The sequence below is a fragment of the Vipera berus genome (assembly GCF_964194415.1).
Source record: "Vipera berus genome assembly, chromosome: 2".
Classification (NCBI taxonomy): domain Eukaryota; kingdom Metazoa; phylum Chordata; class Lepidosauria; order Squamata; family Viperidae; genus Vipera; species Vipera berus.
In genome coordinates, this window is record NC_138203.1 from 120,260,672 (window position 1) to 120,281,394 (window position 20,723).

Consider the following 20,723-nt stretch of genomic DNA (forward strand, 5'->3'; position numbering starts at 1 on the left):
GAGGAGACAAGCTTATGAATAAAATTAAATGTCTTAAATCATCCAGGCATTAAAGCATGCCACACCCAGAGGGTGTTTTATTTACTTACTGTCATGCAAATGAATGAAGCTGGATCAGGGCTGTGCACTTATTCTAGAGAAAAAAGGGAATTGAGTAGAATTGAAATTTATGTAACTATTGAGCCAGTTGCGGCCTTTCCTGGATCAGGAGTCCCTGCGCTCAGTCATTCAGGCTCTAGTCATCTCTCATCTGGACTACTGCAATGGGGTCTACATGGGGTTACTCTTGAAGAGCATTTGGAAGTTACAGCTGGTGCAGAGTGCGGCAGCGCAGGCAGTTTTGGGGACCTGAAGAACGGCCCTTGTAACATCACTGCTGCGTGAGCTGCATTGGCTGCCAGACTGCTTCTGGGTGCAATTCAGGGTGTTGTTAATCATCTTTAAAGTCCTTCATGGCATAGGTCCAGGCTAGTTGATGGATGATCGCATCCCACTGGGATTGGCCTGTCCCACCTGTGCTGGCATGTTGCAGACCTCATCAGCCCGATTATTCTGGTTGGTGAGGTCCAGGAGAAGGGCCTTCTCTGCCGTTGCAACTGTTCTCTGGAACATCTCCCCCCACCCCCAATGTGAGGTCAACCCCCAACCCTCCTGACCTTCCATAAGAGCCTAAAGACCTGGCTCTGCCAGTTAGCTCAAAGCCTCAATGGGGAAGCATCACGTTGGAGGTGGTTGATCGATTAACATTGAATCCCACCTCCACCCATCCTGCCCCTGCCCTCCTCATCTGCAACTGGATCATATTGATTGCAGGTACTAATTGCATTTTTAATATATAAAAGGTAAAGTTTTCCTTGTTAGTCATGTCCAACTCAAGGGATGGTGCTCATCTCAGTTTCTTGGCTGAGGGAGCCAGGGTTGTCCGAAGACGTTTTCCATGGTCATGTGGCCAGCCTGGCTCCATGCCAAAAGTGCACAGAACGCTGTTACCTTCCCGCTGAAGAGGTAACTATTACTCTACTTGCACTTGCATGCTTTTGAACTGCTAGGTGGGCAAGGAATAGGTGTATATGTATATTCATATGTACATGTCTATGTCTATGTGTATATATGTATGCATATGTATATGTGTGTATATACATCTACATATAATTTTTATGATTGTGAGCTGTCCATTGTTACCTTGATGGTAACATGAGCAGCCAATAAAATAACTAACTAACTAAATAATTTAAGCATTCATTTTATTATCCCTGTAATAAAAGACAACTGTTAAAAAAAAAAGATTAGCTGAGTTGTGAAGAAGTTGTACGTCACTGGCTTTTCACTGTAGTCCTTTCCAAAATCCAAATAATCTTCTTGTCAGAGAAAAATCTTCCTGTGTTTAGCCTGATACTGTTCACTATAAGCTGACTCACATTCATGGTATGTGATGACTTTCATCAAACGTCCATGTGCCAGAATTGAAAAACAAAGAAACAGACAAAAAAAATAATTCTGGCTTCCTGACATTTGATACAGGATTTGTCACTCGATAAGCCCCATTTTTAGTCATCTATGTTATGAGAAGCTTGCAAGTGTAAATGTCCAGAAATAGACATTATTCCTATAATATATAGCATGTTGCTGCCGAAACAACAATATGACATGGAATCAAGCAGATGTTTTACACTGCGAGACAAAAAGAACTATCCATTGCAATGGGAACTGTTTAGGCTGTTGGTGATGTTTTCCTCCTCGTTTCTTGGTGCTGTTTTCCACTGAATGGCTGAATTTAGGCCATAGCCCAGAATAGTGAGGCTGGGACACCATCTTGGTAGGGGGAGATCTTAAGAAAACAGAGGAATGCAGTGCCCTTGTAGTGCATGACACCAGTCACTATCTGAAAGTCGCAAAGACAAAATCCAAAGAAAATTGTCTCCAGCAGGCATTGGGAACTGAGGAACGCTTTTCTGTAGCTTCTTCCTCAGTGATAAATCAAGTGATGATCCCTGCTGTAGCCATACTCCTGCTGGTATGGTTGACGTTTTTCTACAGTTTGTAGCAACTACAGTAGCATTCATTTAGACATTGGTTGTTGAATTCAGGCAGGGTTGCAACTCTGAGGTTATTGCCGCTTGTGGCTGTTGCCGTTTCCAGAGATGGTATATCCTACATTTCTTCTTTCTATTGTAAAAAACCATTCCTCCCAAGAAAATAACAACCACAGCCATTGCAAGTGTTCCCATGACGATTGCAAAGATATTGGGCTGGTAAGCTGTGGAAGAAAAAGACAAAAGAGCTGAAAATCAAATGACTGAGCATTCCAGAGAGCTGCAAGTATATTAGGACTTCCCATCCCCCACCCCCTCGACAAACAAACACACCCCATAACTGTTCTGAAAAGGGAGTGGTTTAGCTTCCATAGCTAAGAAAAAATATATACAAATTGCAAAATGTACTGTAAATCAGTGTTTTTAACTCTCCAGATCTTTAAGATTTGTGGATTTCAACTCCCAGAATTACCCGGTCAGCCTGCTCTTCTTCCATAGTTTCCTGCTGAGTCTCAATCTATCTTGCTGTTTACTGTTTTTGTGCGTGCCTTCAAGTTGTTTTTGACTCTAGGCAACGGCCTAGAGAAATCCCTGCAGATTTCATGGCAAGATTTTCAGAACTTGCTTGCAATTGCTTTCTTGCTAGGGCAGAGAGAGACGGAATGGCCTAAAGTCACCCCGGGTGACTTTGAGCTTAAAGCAAGATTAAAACTCACAGTCTCTTGATTTTTATCCTGGTACTTTAACCAAACTACCCTCTGTTTCCTATTAGACAAACTTAACTTCCAAAAACCTAGTCCCTTGTTGAGATTCCTCATGTTTTAAGAAATGTTCTGGGTTAAAAAAAAAAGGGTTTATACTTCCAAATTCTAGAAGATATATCGGGAATGTTTTGGTGCATCTAAATACACACTCTCCAAGTTAACCATCTGCAAATGGATGCCTTCCTAAAATGTTAGCTGTATGTTCTCTTAATCCCTAGCCAATGGCAGGGACACTGAGGATGAGAATCAAAAGCTAACATATTTGTTTGGCATTAGGTCAGAAAATGGTGACTCAGAAAATCTCTTCTCTTTGGACTGTCATTTTCCCAACTTAACAACAGACGGAATAGGCTTCCTTTCATTTATTTGACCTCCTGGATTAGGGAGAGTCCCAGAATCATCTCTCAAGATCCTCCGATAACAGCAAATGTCTGCAAGCTTTTTTTAGAAGCCTTGCTCAAAAATAGATGGTGAGATGAAGCTGGGGAGCGTGAGGCCAAAATCACATTGTTGGATAAAACAGCCGTTTTGGAATTTATTTTTCAAATGGACAATAAGCTGTGCCTTTAATTTATTAATCAGTTTGCGAGATTATTGTTTTCATGAGCTAAAAGAGGCTCTCTTTAGTTACAGCTTACCATGCCTTTTTGAAGCTATATGCCATCTTTGAAACTCCTTTATTGTTAAACGACAAGGAAGAGGGTTGCTGGAAGCAGCCAAAAGAAGGAAGCATGGAGTACTTTTTTTTTGAAATATAAGGATAAAAGTTGTGGCTTTTAATTTACTACTTTTAAAATAATCTGTGTGGTGGTGGAGGAGGAATTTATCTGATTTTCATGAACTCTGATTGGCCAGAAAAAGGGGGGAAAAGGAGGGGGGACAAAAAATAAAGAAATAAAAAATAGGTTTTGACCACTAGAAGGAGCTGAAATTAAACAGGAAGATATTTAACTCGGAGCTGAAGTCTGTCATCAAAGAAATCTTCCAAAAATCAGAATACAGAAAATTAATTATGTCATAAATCACCTAGGGTTTCAAAATACTAATAATACAAAGGAGATTAAAAAAGATTAACAACCCACTATAGAAAACTATCAACCACTGAGTCAACTCTACAAATGCTGGACAGCGCAAATAACCTAACTGTACCTTAGGAATATCTGACACCAGCTACTATTATGATGATGGTTTGAATATAATCCTCCCAGTGCAACTGAAATAAGAGTGTCAAGTAAAGTCACAACTCTTATGAGGTCACGTTTGGGAGTTTTTCCTCATGGATATCAATAAGGTTGAGAATTCTTTGAGAGAAAAAAAAGATATGATAGCCATCTTAGAGATGGAAACTTTATTCTATGAGGATTTGCTCCAGGTTAATCTACAGTGTATAACAAAACAATCTTGGGACATTTTTATGGATATAAATAAGGCTGAGAACTTCTTGAAGAAAAGAGACTTGATAGATACCCTTGAGAAGAAAAAGATTTCATTCTATGAAGATAAGCTGGAGGGAGTGACTTAAATACAATGATTTAATTAGGATAAAAAATTTTATATAAGCTTTGACATATGTATTGAAAAAAAAGTTTAGGTAGCTTTATATGTACACAATGCATATCAATGTATACATACAATTCATATATTTACAAATGTATGTATGCATGTAAATGTATGTCCTCTGTTTTTTGCCTTACTTTTTATTTTTTATGTAATGTTGTGAAAGCCTTAATGCAGTTTTTTGTTTTAGGTTCTAGGTTTAAAATGAATAAAAAGGTAAAGGTAAAGTTTCCCCCGCACATGCGTGCTAGTTGTTTTCTGACTCTAGGGGCCGGTGCTCATCTCCATTTCAAAGCCGAAGAGCCAGCGCTTGTCCGAGGACGTGTCTGTGGTCATGTGGCCGGCATGACTAGACGCCAAAGGCGCATGGAACGCTGTTACCTTCCCACCGGAGTGGTCCCTATTTTTCTACTTGCATTTTTACGTGCTTTCGAACTGCTAGGTTGGCAGAAGCTGGGACGAGTAACAGGCGCTCACTCTGCTACGCGGCACTCGGGATTCGACCCGCCAAACTGCCGACCATCTGATCGACAAGCTCAGCGTCCTAACCTTGTTGTTTTGTTTCATTTCGTTTTCCCTTTTATATATAATATTTGAGTATTGTTTATAGTTAGTAAAATATCCAAATCAGGGAGTGTTTTCTCCCTTTCGGGTTAAACCCCCCCCCTGAAATTATATAGAGGATTCCCTTAATATGAATTATGATAAAGATTAATGAGTCAATAGAGGTATATATTATTCCCCACAGCAAAGAGTAGCAGAGATGGTCAAATTGATTCTTTTGTCCAAAGAAGAGAATATATCTAATCTTGTTTCTATTTTGAAATTGCTTCCAGACTTTGTGCTTGCAATGAAAAAGAAAAATGAAATTTCGATTTTGTTTTTGCTAAATAGATAGGTTTTTTGGTATGGAAATGGTTTGTACATATTGTTCTGTAAAAGTAAAAAGTTGTGATTGTAATGTTGGCATCTTCTACTGTGCTAAGGAGAGTCGGAAGTTGGTGCCTTTTTCTTTTCTTTTCCCTCTTAGCACTATCTTTTTTCTTTTCCCTTCCCCTTCTTCTAGTTTTCCATGACTTTTTTGAATTTCTCTTTGTATTTTATATTTTGAGAAAGCAGTAAAACTCATATTGATAAAAGAAAATGGTGACTCAAAGATATTGAAGTATTATTTGGGTGCATGAAACTCAGTTAATATCCACACATAAGGGAATCTCTTCACTAGTTCATAGTAGATCAGACATGTCAAACACAAGGCCCGGGGGCCGGATCCGGCCCGCAAAGTGGTTTCATGCGGCCCGTGAAGCCATCCAGGAAACAGTGAGGGAACGGCCCCCACTGCCTTGGCCCTGGCCCAGAGACCCTCCTTCTGCCAGAGACCCTCAGATCTGTCCCACTCCTGCCCAGGCCCCCATAGGCACCCTTGATGCGAACGATGTAGAGCTGGCCATGCCCACCCAGTAGGCCATACGCACTCTAGCCACGCCCACCCAGTAGGCCACGCCCACCCTGGCCATACCCACCCGGCCCCTTGAGGGCAACCGCAATGCTGATGCGGCCCTCAATGAAATTGAGTTTGACACCCCTGTAGTAGATGCTTCCTTATCTATTAGAAACAATACCAGTCTTTCTGGATTGGAAGTGATACAAACAGCTGAGATGAGAGTTCCTATCACTTTCTTTGTCAAGTAACATTTTATTGGATTGCACTTTTAACTTGCATGTGACAAATAAACTTCAACAAAGTGCTGGTTGAGTGGTAAAAGACCCCCAATTATTTTTGTTCTTTAGAGCAAGAGGCAAACTTACATTCAACGTGTATGGTCACATCTCTAACATCAAAGCCATACTGGTTGGTAGCATTACAGTGATAAATGCCACCATGCTCTCTCTGAACCAGCTGTGGTTCCCCAATGTTATAAGGCCTCCCATCTTTCCAGCACTGAACAGTTGGTGTGGGGTTTCCCAGGGCTGAACAGGCAAATGATGTTGTACTTCCCTCCTTCCAGGTCAATGCATGGGGACAGTTGGAATCATTTATTTGGGGACCATCTAGAATGGAAAAGAAAACGTTAATTTCATTGGTGATAATGCTCAGTGTGACGCATCTTCATTTATTCTGCTGCACATTTGGTAAGCCTTTCAGAGTTCTAAATCTCTAGGAATATAACATGTTTGTTTTTTTTGCCTACTCACAGAAGACGGTGAGATTTTGGGATATGTTTCTTTCCTTGATGTGCCCTTCAATGATCAGGATGACTTGGCAAATGAATTCCCTCCCATTATCCTCTTGCTGAGCAATCACTGCATGCTGCAGGAAATGTTCTTCGTTGTTGCCGGATGCTAAGATTTTGGCAGCATCCATGATCTGCATTTTAAAACCAGGGGAAGCACTGCCACCAGCGCTACATGTAATATTCACTGTTTGATTGACGACCGCTAATGAACTGCCAATCTGCAAGATGGGTTTTGGTAAAGCTGTGAGGGAATAGAGCAGAGCAGGGATTATGCATCTAGATGGACTGACTAAGGTGAGCTAACTTAATTATAAAAATTGCTCATCAAGGCCTTCTTAATCTTGTTTTTTTCCTTTCATAAATGAAGGCAAATATATGTGTCCCAGGATCCAATCTGGTTCAGTCACCAGGACCAGAGATTTAGTTTTCCAAGCTTTTGGATTCGTGCTGGAACCCATCCTCAGGGAACTTCTCTCTTAGCAGAGTATGCTTTTGGAGTATGTAATCTCGGAAACTCTGTTCTACTGCTTCCAAAATGTTTTTGATCTACGCCAGGTTGTACCACGTAGTTGGTGTTGTACCTTGTTTCTTCCTTTTTCTCTCCACCGGGTTGTGCAGGCATCTTGTAACAAATGGGTACCCATGTATCCAAAACATTTCAGAAGGAGTAGAATGCAGCTTCCGAGGTCTGCAAATGGGCATCACACATTGCCCAGAGGCTACCATATGAGGACAGATTATGCATTGTAAAGATTGCTTGGAGGTGGGAGATGCTTCCTATGTAATCTACCAGATCCCCTGCATGGATTGCCCCTATGACTATGTAGAGCAGATAGGGAGGAAGCTAACCACCAAATTGCAAGAACACGACCAAGTGGTCAGACGAGGAGACCCAAAATCATTGGTAGCCTCACATTGCAACGAATAAGGACATACTTCCAATTTTGCAGCTACTAAGATGTTGGACAAGCAGGTATAAAAACAGCCAGGAAAGTGACTGAAGCTTGAGAAACTGGGTCCCTCATCAGTCAGCAGGAGTACTGATTTACCACCAGCTTATCAAGTACTTAGGAGGTGAAGGCTTGGCAGCACAAGGAAACAACATCCAACGACTTAATAGCCGGCCATCAACATTCCAATCAGCAACTAAAAAGCCACACAAAACAAGGCACCATATAAATACCACACAAAGAATAGCCCAAAGCACACTCATCTGTTAGAGAGAAGTTCTCTGATGGGCTGCAGCACAAGTCTGAAAGCTTGGAAGACTAAACCTTTACTCTTGGTGACTGACTCAAGCTGGGTCCTTTTTTCCTTTCTTTCAATCCATCAGTAAATATAGACAGAATGAATGTGATATTGGAGCAGGATAAAAGAGACTAGTGATCAAAGGCATCCTAGCTATGAAAGTTTACTAAGTGACTTTGGCTCTTTGCTCTTTCTCAGCCAAACATACATCACAGGATTCTTCTTGTGAGTCAAAACTATAGTTTGGGTTCAGGACTGTATTTTAGAAGAACATAGGTATGAGTGATTTACAAGAAGGAAATAAGGTTAGAATGGCATTTTTCCCCATTTCCCCATGCTCTTTTCTGTTATATATTTGGTTAACTCAGATTGATCCCTCTAAACTCTTCTTTATGTATCAACATGTATTACAATAACCTGATGCTTGGGTATAGAAATAGACCAGCAAATAAATGGTGTATTTACTTCATTTACTACTTTCATCGTGTGAAAGTTGTCACTAAAACCAATTTAAAACTTAAAAATCAGAAACCAGAATAGATTATTCCTAGGGTTTGGTTTTGTTTTATGACAAATACATAGAAAAATATTTTAAATATGGGCTCTGCTATATTACCATACTTATGTAAATGTAAACTGTAAAACCAAGGTTGAAGTTAGATCTTTGTGGAATGCAGGGACACTGTTAGCTGGAAACATGAGAAAAAACGTCTTTGATGGAAGCTACGCTTCTCAGTCATTTGGAATCAGCTTTCCCAAACCCTGGCACTATATTTCATGCTTCATTCAATCCAATGGTTTACATTAGATCCAAGTTCTGGATGTATTTAATTTGAATAGGAGTGTTTAGTTTGGTTCACCCTTTAATAGTTGCTCTTCAGTCTCTTTTTTTTATTAAAGAGTTTTACAAAAACAAAATTTTACAATATATCCCCAAATCCCTCCCACCCCAAACCCATCCACTTCCCCCCCACTTCCCAGAGCTAAATACAGGATTATAGGATTAATCCTGTAATCCTGTAGTTGCTCTTCAGTCTCAATGAAAATACAACTGGGATAAATGTTTTATTCCTTCAATTCCATTCGTTTCAAAGAGGACTCACTTCAGCTACTTAAACTATCTAATATTTTACTGAAATTTTGTTTTTCAACATAAGCCAGTATAACTTATAACAGATGGAAGGAAACTCTTCTAAATCTGTCTGTGTTAATAATGACAGAAAGACTGATCCAAACCATTATTGAAGTTTTGCTTTTCAAAATAAAATCAATCTAACTTCTAACTTCTTCTAGGTTTGTTCAAATAGATGGAAGAAAACTCTTCTAAATCTGTCTGTGTTAGTAATTACAAATAGGAGACTCACCAAACACATTCACCATCTTCGTCACGATTTTGGTCACTGTTCCCAGAGAGACCTTGCAGATCAACGCTTGATCTCCAACTGAGAAAGAGCCTATCACAGCCTGGGCACTTGCCAAGTCTCCCATCACAGTGGTGCTGAAGTTCAGGGACTTCCCTGCAAACCACAGATCAAATATGGCCTCATCGGCTGGGGAAATCTTAGGTGTATCACACGTCACTTTCATTGGGGTCCCAGCTTCTAAGAACAGGCCAGCATGGAGCAGGGGAGCATCTGCAAAATCTACCAAGAAAGTAAGAGAAATCATGTCAGTTATTGCAAAAGAAATCACAGCCACAATAGTACTCTCTCCCTCTAGCCCAGACATGTCAAACACAAGGCCCGGGGGCCAGATCCGGCCCGCGAAGTGGTTTCATGTGGCCCCCGAAGCCATCCTGGAAACAGTGAGGGAACGGTCCCCACTGCCTTGGCCCTGGCCCAGAGACCCTCCTCCTGCCAGAGACCCTCAGATCTGTCCCACTCTTGCCCAGGCCCCCATAGGCACCCTTGATGTGAACGATGTAGAGTTGGCCATGCCCACCCAGTAGGCCATATGCACTTTAGGCACACCCACCCAGTAGGCCACGCCCACCCAGGCCACACCCACCTGGCCCTCTGAGGGCAACCACAATGCTGATGCGGCCCTCAATGAAATTGAGTTTGACACCCCTGCTCTAGCCCCTCAGAGGGTGACTGCTGAAGTACCTTAGAGGACTTCAGATCTACACAAACAAAAATCAGAACAGTGGGATCAGCATAAATGACTGGGCCAAATTTTAGAGGAAGTCCAACAATATTTTTCAATAAACCCAGAAGATAAAAAAATCTCCAAACACCCTTAGGCGTGCATTTTAAGAGAAGCAACTTTAAAATTAAAGCTTATAAACAATATCCAAACAAGGGATTGAAGCAATGACAGAGATCTCACCAAAACTTTCTAATGTTATGTTGTGGGAGGTGTTTTTCATGAGTGGTCCACTTGGATTCAGATCTAGAGATGTTTGGCAGGTGACTGTCTTGTGGTGGTCATTTTGCTGAGCTGTTATGTTATGGTTCACCACAACATCATCAACTTCAGGGTCAGAATGATCCTCAAAGGTCTTTACCAGAAGTTCTTCTTCCCCTTTCAACAAGGTCACAGTGAGGTTCCGGATGGGAGCTACACCAGAAACCCGGCATATCAAGTTATACAGCTTGCCCACCTCCATCTTTGGAACTGTATCCAATTCAATATGGCTTGGAGGTTCTGGAAGAGAATAAAAAATTTCTAAATCAAATTCTTTGAATGGATCAAGGTAATGGTTTTATACAATTTTATACCAGCCACTGTAACTTTGAGATGTGTGGACTTCACTTTCTAGAATGCTTACTGTAGTAAAGGCCATATTGGTTTGAGAATTCTGGAGGTTGAAGTCCAACCATCCTAAAGTTCTCCAGTTTGGGTAACACTAGAGCATAATTGACACAATCCAGCAAGTGACTTACTATAAATAATGATGTTTGCCTTTGGAGATTTCTTCTGTCCAGTCTTGCAGTCAGCGTAGCACAAAGGGCTGGCTGGCCAATAGTTCACATTGCTGAGACGAAAGGTTTTCCAATTGGATCCATTTTCAATGGAAACCTTTGTATAGGGAGACTCAATGCCAACATTTTCACAAGTGCTTGTGCAATTCAGGTCAAGAGAGCCTCCAAATTCCACCACAGGATTTGAAGGCCAAATTTCCACATACTCTTCTTCCGCAGTTCCTGAAATTAAAACAAGACACAGCTGGTGCAAAAATGAACTGAAACAGATGAGTAGAGGAAAAGTTAGAAATTAATACTGAATAATAGGAAGCCCAGTGTGTTCTAGTTCAGATGTGGACCTTCAATAGGGACAAACTTGCAAACTTACTGTAAAATATTTATTTGGAAATAAATTCAAGCTGTTCTTTATATGCCACTCCAATCGTATCTGACTCCAGATTGCTTACACAGACCCGCAAAGTGATAAAATTAAAAACCCAACTATACATGACTTACTGAAGCCCTGAGGAATATCCACAGCCCATGTCTGCAATCAACATCAATGAAAGAAGAAACAAACCCCAAGACCCCAAAACCTCTTGAAACAACCAAATCTTAATAGCTCTACAGAAAGATAACGGAGTTGTGGACCATCAGATATCAGGCTAGGGAAGTCGTCCTAGAAAATTCAGATGGTGACTGAGACAGCCCAACAACATGATCCCTGCAGAGGCCATTCCTTAAAGGTTGGGAATGGTTTTGTCCAGATCTAAAAGGACAAGCAAAGATTTCAGGGAGAAGATAGACCCACAGATATCCAGATGGTGAAAAATGGAGGCTTTGAAAAGCCAGCCCTTTGAGTTGCAGTTGGAGACTAATGTAGCTCCCAAAGTTATTGAGACCTATAGCCGTCAAGCAAAAAGCCTTTAGTTTTAGATCCATCATTGGCTTGCACTAAACAAATGTCGAAAGTCACAATATCCTTTGCATATACTGTATATCTAAGATTTAATGTAGTGCACATCTAGATATAGTTGAATTCCAACATACTGTGTTATCTAGTCCTTATGGCACATTTCAAGTCTCAATTATTTTTATTTTTGAAGATAATTTAGATGAGATATGCAACAGTTTTAATTTTTTTACCATGCAATCATGGTAAATTCACTGACTTTGAATAAAAATATCCCAGTTCATGGGAGAAGGTTTTTTAACCTCTCCTTGCTGAAGCAAACACATTTTGTTAAATAGCAAAAGAAAGATATACCATTTTTCCACAGATAGTCCACTAATATGGGAATAGAATGAATTACTCTTAAAGTACTTATTTTGTTGTTAGCTGCGAAGTCATGTCCGACCCATCGCGACCCTATGGACAACATTCCTCCAGGCCTTCCTGTCCTCTACCTCTACTTATTTTACTACTAGCCTATCACCCCAGGAAGAAAAAGATGCATGCATCACTATATGGTAAAATTGAACTAGAAGTAAAAAAAAATCCAAAAGTGCTCAAGGATTCTGTTGCAAAATTTTTTAGGAAATATATCATGCTTTTAGGTTTATTAACCTAGTGTTGAACCAATTGTATTCTTTGGACAAGGAATATTGTTTAAAAAATGTAAAAAATTTGTTGGGAACAGGGAGAAAAACCTATGAAATGAATGGCTTCTTATATTTGTAACCAAGTAAAATGATATATTTACTAAAAAGTTCTTCACAAGCAAAATAGATCAATTATAATAAAATTAATTATTAATGTTTAGAATGTTACAAAATTTATGTACAACTGGCAAATATATAGATAATTTTAAAATTTAATAAATCTTCCAGAAATTTCAAATATACATTTAAGTGTTTTGACTCCACACCTAATGTTATAGAAAATCAGTGACATTCCAGATACGTTTTATCAGCTCTTGGAACATATCAGATTAGCCCTATGAGATAACCCATATGGAATTGGTACCCCTTATATTTCAGACACTTTACAAAAATAAAGCCTTCCTGGCTTCATTCTATGAAGTTTTTATCTCTGTAATTTGGAAGGCTCTTCCCTAGTATAATAATTACTGCCTACTTTCTTTGCTAAATATTGTTACTAAGATTTTAACAGTTATTTTGGTGAGAAGATTACTGAAGGTACTACCAAAAATAACACAATAGGGTTTCATAAAAGGACATCAAACTATAAAAAATATCTTGTTGCTATAATAGCCCTGAACTCTGAAACACATAAAAGTATTAACTTTGCTGGCTGCAGAAAAAAAATTCCAATAAGGTGAAAAGTACGTTTTTGGATCAAAAGTTGGCTTAGAGTCCAACATGACAACAGAGAGTTGTTGTTTTTTTTAATTAGCAGCAACTATTCAACCAAGTGTGAGGAGAAGACCAGGATCCCAGACACTTAGCATAGCTTAAAAAGACCAGGAATGAAGTGCACAAAGCTGGACTGTCATAGAAAATTGTTCCAATACAATACATACTTCACCCACGTGGAATCATAAATGGAGAAAATTCCTAACCCTAAACAACTTGAAATCAGGGGATCTAGTGAGGTTCTTTCTCTGTTAGTGACTAAGAGCTTTGGGCGAGATTCTACTTTTGGTGCCCCAGATTGTGGATTGTCATCTCCCAGTCACTCTCAGACAGGGCTTCCTGATGTCAGCTTTTAGGGATTTTTCCCTCCTCTTTTCTGACATTATTAAGGTGTCCATTGAAGTCCCATGTTTTCATTTATGTCTTCCCTGTGTGAATGGTGGGGATTGGTAGTGTACTTATTTTTTTTCAATCTCACATCTATTTCCATATATGTTTTATTCTTACAATTTACAGATGATTCTTTTTCAATTTCTTCATAAAGTACTTGGGGATATTAATTGGAAATGGGAAACAAAGATTATAAACCAAGAAATAAATGTTGAAGCAATATTACTAGCAATCTTGATTTTCTCTGAGTTTATAGATCCAACATACTAGTACTTTATACTTTCAAAATGTTGCAGTTGTGTAGTCTTATAATATATGGTCTCTCCTTTATGGTTTAAAGTCCTATTTTGGATTAAACCATAAATTATAATCATCTTTGAGATTATAATGAAAAGCATACATTTATTTGACTGATGCATACAGTAATAAACTATAAAGGAGAATGGAAAGATTAAGTTGCTCCTATTCTGTGCTTCAATAACTTAAAACCCATGATTGTGCAACTCATGATTCATAAACTGCAAGCAGGAAATCTGCCTCGTAACAGTAGATTTCGGTAGAACTGTTTTTGTTGCCCATCACCATGTGATGGATGCCTCAATATTTTTCCTAACCATTTGTGCTAGCAAATAATGACGATGGAAATCTACAATTAGATCCCTCACTTTTTTTGCAATGAGAATGATAGAAAATAAGGTGTGAGGACTGGTTCAAATTTCAAAAAGAGAAAACTTAAAATTAATAGGAGTCCTCATGATATCCTCTTCCTGACTTCCATCAAACAACCAGTAACACTGAGTAAGCAGCTCAGACTTTGGGGACACGGACCATTGGAGATGGAACTGTCAATCAAAGCATGGCAATGGAAAGCACCTCTCATAGAACTGGATTTTTTACACTGATGCCTTAACTATTACATCAAACTGGTGCTCTAAGTAGCTTAGTAGGGGATTTTATTATTTATTACAACGTAAATGGATAATAGCCTTCTCCTTAATACCTTCCATCATACAAAATAATGAGAATTAGCATTGCAAAGTAATCGGTTGAAATCTGATCCCAAGTATTAATCCAATGGCTTGGATTTCCTGACAATTTCTGTTTAATGGGCCATAGACTTTCAGTGGAGAAAAATTACATTGTCCTAGGATGTTCTGGAGCAACAATTTGAGGAAATGATTGTTCAGCTCCCCCTTGACTTCCAACATTTGTCTAAATTAGGGGTAGGCAACCTTGGCTCTTTTATGACTCATGGACTTCAACTCCCAGAATTCCTGAGCCAGCATGGAATTTAAGTACACGAGTCATAAAAGAGCCAAGGTTGCCTACCCCTGGCTTAAATAAACAGAATGAATCTGCCAGTGCCTGGCTACATCTCGTCACAAAGTAGTTTCCAATGTTTTTCCTTTCAGGTCTTGCCCAGCTGGACTTGATCAGAATTTTGATAACATTCTTAAAGCAGACACAAATCAATTGGAAAGTAAGGTGCAAGCATATTACAGTGGGAGAGGTTTAACCTTTTGTTCATTTGCTTTAAAAGATCAAACAAATGTTAAGAATAAATGCAATAAGGCTTCTGGTTCGTGCGCGTGGCGCTTCCAGACATTCAGGAACAGTCTGCTTCCTGCCGTCCATTTCTTGCTTTTTTGGAGCACCCTGAAAAGGGTCAAAAATCGCCCTGGAGGGACAATTACCAAGAGAAGGACTTCCCTGCGATCGCAGAAGGGCAGCAGCCCTCTGCTGCAATCCGGGATCATCTCCTTTGGCCCAAAGAAGAAGAGACTGGCCAGAAAGATGGCCGATCACTAAGCCACTCCCTGCCGAAAGCCAAAAGCACTACCTAGCACAGGGGTGTCAAACTCAATTTCATTGAGGGCCGCATCAGCATTGCGGTTGCCCTCAGGGGGCCAGGTGGGTATGGCCTGGGTGGGCATGGCCTACTGGGTGGGCGTGGCTAGAGTGCATATGGCCTACTGGGTGGGCATGGCCAGCTCTACAACATTCGCATCAAGGGTGCCTATGGAGGCCTGGGCAGGAGTGGGACAGATCTGAGGGTCTCTGGCAGAAGGAGGGTCTCTGGGCCAGGGCCAAGGCAGTAGGGGCCATTCCCTCACTGTTTCCAGGATGGCTTCACGGGCCGCATGAAACCACTTCGCGGGCCAGATCTGGCCCCCGGGCCTTGTGTTTGACATGTCTGACCTAGCACTAAGAAGCAATCTGGAGGACCTGGGTGAGCTTTTACCTTTCCTATTCCCTTAACCATCTTCCAGTGGGACTTTCCTGAAAATCTCCTTCCCCATTTTTTTAGAAAATGGCGAATATCTACTTTGGGAACAAATCTTAAAGGCTCAAAGCTACAAAAGAAATTCAATTAATTCAGCAAAGAATTTAAGTAATTTTATCTGTATTTACTAAAAAGCTTCTATTTGTTGCTGGGGATCCACTATCCTATCTTGTCTCTAGGCTGTGAATTAAAGAAAAAAAAATTTGGACTACTCCTACAAAAGTTCTATATTAATTTGGGGGGAAAAAGAAAAAGGAAAAAAAAATTCTTACATTGCATGTTATATGTTATTGATGACATCTTGTGGCGTAACCTGGTACAGCAAGTAAATTTCCTTTTTCTGTTGTGAGAGCTGATTGAATAACAGAGCTGTCCTTGAAACAATGCTTAAAGATAAGTGTGGGAACACATGGCACTGAATACAACTCTTCAGGAGGTGGAAAATCTTTGACTATTATTAAAACAGCCTCCATGGAAGATTTAACTGCAAACAACAATGACATGGATGAATGCATCCCACCACTTGATTATAAACTGATACTGGACATGATCTTGGCAATGACAGAGCAAATTAAAGCCAAACTGCAAGAAAAATCTGACAACTTAAAGCCACCAAATCAAATTCTGACTGTAAATGAGGAAAAGATAACCCAAAACCAAATAGAAGAAGTGGAAACTAACACTAAAATAGGAGATTTCAAAGAACAACAAAAGCAACCTACAGAAAACCTTAAAGTCCAAACTCTAATGGCAACTACAAAACTTACAAGCCAAAAACCAACAGCACCTGAAGAAAGCAACACCAAGAGTGAAGACCCTAAAGGCCTTAAAATATACTATATTGAGAATTCAATTAATCAAATGACAACCATAAGACAAGCTACTACTTTCTACCTAACCCAGATAGAATTGGAAGAACAAAAAGATTTGACTGATTTAATGACAACTATATTATATCAACCACCAAAAACTGAATTATCAAAGCAAAAATACAGTGGTTACAAAGGGGACATTTTCCTTGCAAAACTGACATTTGGACACGCTCCCTGGATTCAAATAAGGGTTATAGGAAGAAAGGAAGATACATTTGAGAATTTAAAGATACCAAGAGGGAAGCATGATTGGCACAAAAGGAAGGCAACAGTTAGATTTAACTGAACTTGTTTCTTTTTTGGGATTCCTAAAGATAGACTATAAAAATATCTTTCTATGGATTAAGGGGAATCTCTAAAAAATATCACTGATTTTACATTTAGCTTTTAGATTTGTAAAGGAAAACAAAAGTAAGCTTTTAGAATATAACTCCAAACTATATTATAGAATTTGGAATGACATATCAAAAGAAACTATTTTAATAATTGATGTAAGGTCAAGATGACTTATAGAATATTCAGTGGTTACTTTTGAACCATAGTATAGAATCTAGAATTTTATATATAAAAGATAGCATTTTAATAATGGTTGAACGGTTAAGGCAAAAATATATTGCTAATAATTAGTGATTTGTTAAGATGAAAACTAGACTTTAATGGTAAAACATAAGAATGTTTTGTAATGAACAATATAAGTTTTGTAGACAAAAGAATTATTCTTTATTGAAATAGGGAATTGTGGGTTACCCAAAATTAAGCTTTTTCCTATATACTATAGGCTATTCTAGAATATCTTATTGCAATTAGATAAAATTTAAAAACAGGATATTGATATGTATTAGTGAAAATATATTTTAAATTTTGTTGATTGACTAGGTTATAACTAGAAGTGTACTAACTTGCTTATTTTGACTATGTAATCACTAAGGGAATTACAGAGGGTATCTCTGTTGATGTAACCTGAACTATTTACAACTGGTTATTTTTTATTTTAACTACCCAACCACCATATTGTTTCACAAATACATGTTTATATAAATATTAAAAAATCAATAAAATTTGTATATATATAAAAAAGAATAAAGGCAATAAGAATAAAGATGATTATAATCAATAATGCAGGAAGGTGAATGGAGGTTAACAGGGCAACATTCCATGAAGATTTCTTACAAGACAATATCTCCCAGTCTGCCTCAATTTGATTTTTTCAGTCCACCAGTCACAGAAAAACTTCATTTTTTTTCCAAAACGGGGACAACTTCAAAAAAAAATTGGTAGGATTACAAATGCCACTAAATGATAATCGGAACATAGTCCTGATCAATTGGCCTTCTTTCTTACTAATACTAATAGGTCATTGATCCATAATGGATCCTCCCAGCCTGGGGTTTGTAAGGATACTATATACATGTTCCTTGGATACTAATGAAAATAAAATAAAAATATTTGTAAGTATTTTTCCCACGGGCCAGATAAGGGAAACCAGTAAAAACTTGTTGGGTTTTGGCTTTCTTGACCAAATGCTGGTGACACCAACATCTCATATAATCATTTCAACTTTTAAAAAAATACTGAGTTTTTATTTAGCTTTGGTATCATTAAAGACACTATCTGGAGAAACTGGGGGCTATGTATGGCCAGTCCTTGATTTACGTTGTAGTCCCCAAAAGCTTAAAGAAAATGGTTTGGGTGAAAACCTTATATGGATTTTTTGCTGAAAAAAGAAAAAGCTGAAAAGATGATTTCTGGTTTGGGGGATTAACAAGGTCAAAATAAAATGGAGAGAAGAATAAGATGATAGAAAAAGGGTGGAAGGTATAACTATATGTTTTCTTCTCTTGCCATTACTTTTGTTCTTTCCCCCCCTTTCATTTTGTTTTATTTTGTTGCTTTAAAGATTTATTAATATACTATATAAATATTTTTTTAATATATATATATATATACAGAGGGAGGGGGAGACACAGTGAGGAAGAGGGGAGAGAGAGAGCAGAAAAGATTTGGCTTTGCTGTCATAGACGTTAAACTATAGAACTACACTTAGGAGAGGGAGACAGTAAAAGAGAAATACCAGCAAAATGCTTTGCTGTCTTCTGATACCACCAGTATTATTTTTTCCTAAAGACTGGCTACCTAGGCAAGCCATTCTGTATAAGTGCTTGAAGGATGAATATCAGATAGAAAGAGCCCAAACATGTCCAAACATACCCGTTACAATGTTTTTCGGCTCTATAGCACCTCTGATAAAATTAACTTATCAAAAAGCTGCAGTTTTTGATCTCCACTTGCCAACCTTCATATTCAAATCATAGTGTAGGGTTAGCCTGACATGGCAGCAAATCTGGACATGATTTGCTATTGTATATATAAAAAAGCTCCAGCCAGTTCCAAGGAATGTGCAATATAGACATTAATCTCATTCCCACTTCCCACTATAATTACATTTTATCGGGCTCTTTCTGAACACTTGTCTCCTTTTCGTGCTTTGCCCTGTGACATCTGAGGGAATGCCAGTTTTAGGAATGGAAAGAAAAGGTGCCTTTTGAACCCCACATCTCTCCACTAAAGCTGGGGATGAAGCCACGTTCCTTCAATGGGGCCCTCTGTCACCATCCCTGGGGTACAGCAATCCAGGATGAAAGGGTGAATTGTTGTGAGATGGGGAGAATCAATGGATCTGATTAATCTCAGAGAGGCACCAAATCAGTAGGAGAAACATGGAGGTTTCCTTCCTTACCTTGAGTAACAGCCCAGGCTCCTATGGCAAAAAAGAAGATAAATTTCTGCATGTTGCACTCTCAGTGTTCTGGGTTGATTCCCTGAGAGAGGCAGGCCAAAATCCGTATCAGTCCAAAGAGCAGGAGAAAGCAAGAAATAGAGGCAGAGTGAGCTCCTACACTCAAGGCTACGAGTGGCTTCTGAAAGCACATTTATCAACTATGTCTGCCCAGCTTGCCAAGCTCATTAACATTTGTGCAGCTTCAGGAAACACGTGCTTCCTCCTCACTAAGACTCACTGAGCCCGTTCTTCCGGCCCTAGTTTTCCCGCCCAAGAAATCACCTTTTTTCCTGATCACTGCAATCTATTAATTGCCTCTTTCAATAACCTTTCTTGGTCAGCCATTCTCAACCTTTCACTACCAGCCTCCATGATTCATATCATTTTGTGTGTCAAATGACCGTAGCCATTTTTGTCTTAGCAGTACATCTAAAAATACCCACAGTTTTCCATTTTGGTATGTAAATACTAAGGTCTAATATTACATAAAAATTCAAATGCTAATGAATTTCATTTGTCTTGGTGGTTCTTTATGGTTTCACTTTTTGTTTTCCCACACTAACCATCTCCATTTTATAACTTAAGAAAAAAGGAATTTGTACCTTCAATTTTTGGGGTGCACTATGAGAGTGTGCTACTGTATCTGCACATATTGTATTTTTACATTCCATAAATAGATCAAATATTGCTACACTTAGTTTATATCTTAAGACTTGCAATGTATGGCAGTGAAAGCTGGACCATAAGAAAGGCTGAACGCCAAAGAATTGAAGCCTTTGAACTCTGGTGCTGGAGAAGACTCCTGCGAGTCCCTTGGACTGCAAGGCGATCAAACCGGTCAGTCCTAGAGGAGATCAACCCTGACTGCTCTTTAGAAGGCCAGATCCTGAAGCTAAAACTCAAATACTTTGGCCATCTAATGAGAAGGAAGGACTCACTGGAGAAGAGCCTAATGCTGGGAAAGATTGAGGACAATAGAAGAAGGGGACGACAGAGAATGAGGTGGCTGGATGGAGTCACTGAAGCAGTGGGTGTGAGCTTGAATGGACTCCGGAGGATGGTGGATGACAGGAAGGCCTGGAGGAACGTTGTCCATAGGGTCGCGATGGGTCGGACACGACTTCGCAACTAACAACAACAAAATATCTTAGACACCTGCTTTACATTTTAAGCTAATGTCCATGAATGATAAGAAAGCATTTCCTGTTTCAATTTGCCCCCAATATTTTACCCCAGAAGAGTAATTGGACACTTATCCCCTCCCACACACATAAATGTTTCCATCCTAATGAGTCAGGTCCCCAAAGCCATCATCAAATGCATTTAGATCTATTTGA

The 20,723-nt window shown here is 39.2% G+C and overlaps 1 protein-coding gene across 1 annotated transcript; it reads right to left on the minus strand.

The window, feature by feature from the left end:
• Positions 1–1,233: 1,233 nt before the first annotated feature.
• On the minus strand, positions 1,234–20,705 carry LOC308663703 (intercellular adhesion molecule 1-like). Its single transcript, XM_081320342.1, has 8 exons — positions 20,526–20,705; positions 19,345–20,079; positions 10,725–10,985; positions 10,168–10,485; positions 9,204–9,482; positions 6,551–6,832; positions 6,164–6,406; positions 1,234–2,257 (listed from the first exon to the last, which is right to left on the minus strand). Exons 2-8 carry the CDS (start codon positions 19,394–19,396, stop codon positions 2,064–2,066), a joined length of 1,629 nt encoding a protein of 542 aa, XP_081176468.1. The 5' UTR covers positions 19,397–20,079; positions 20,526–20,705; the 3' UTR covers positions 1,234–2,063.
• Positions 20,706–20,723: the final 18 nt, after the last annotated feature.

Excerpts from the sequence above, each read along its gene's own strand:
- LOC308663703 (XM_081320342.1), bottom strand. The coding sequence starts at position 19,396 with ATGCAGAAATTTATCTTCTTTTTTGCCATAGGAGCCTGGGCTGTTACT. Across the intron at positions 10,486-10,724 it reads GGCAAACATCATTATTTATA|AACCTCCAAGCCATATTGAA; the intron begins GTAAGTCACTTG and ends ATTCTCTTCCAG. Across the intron at positions 6,833-9,203 it reads GAAGATGGTGAATGTGTTTG|CTTTACCAAAACCCATCTTG; the intron begins GTGAGTCTCCTA and ends ATTCCCTCACAG.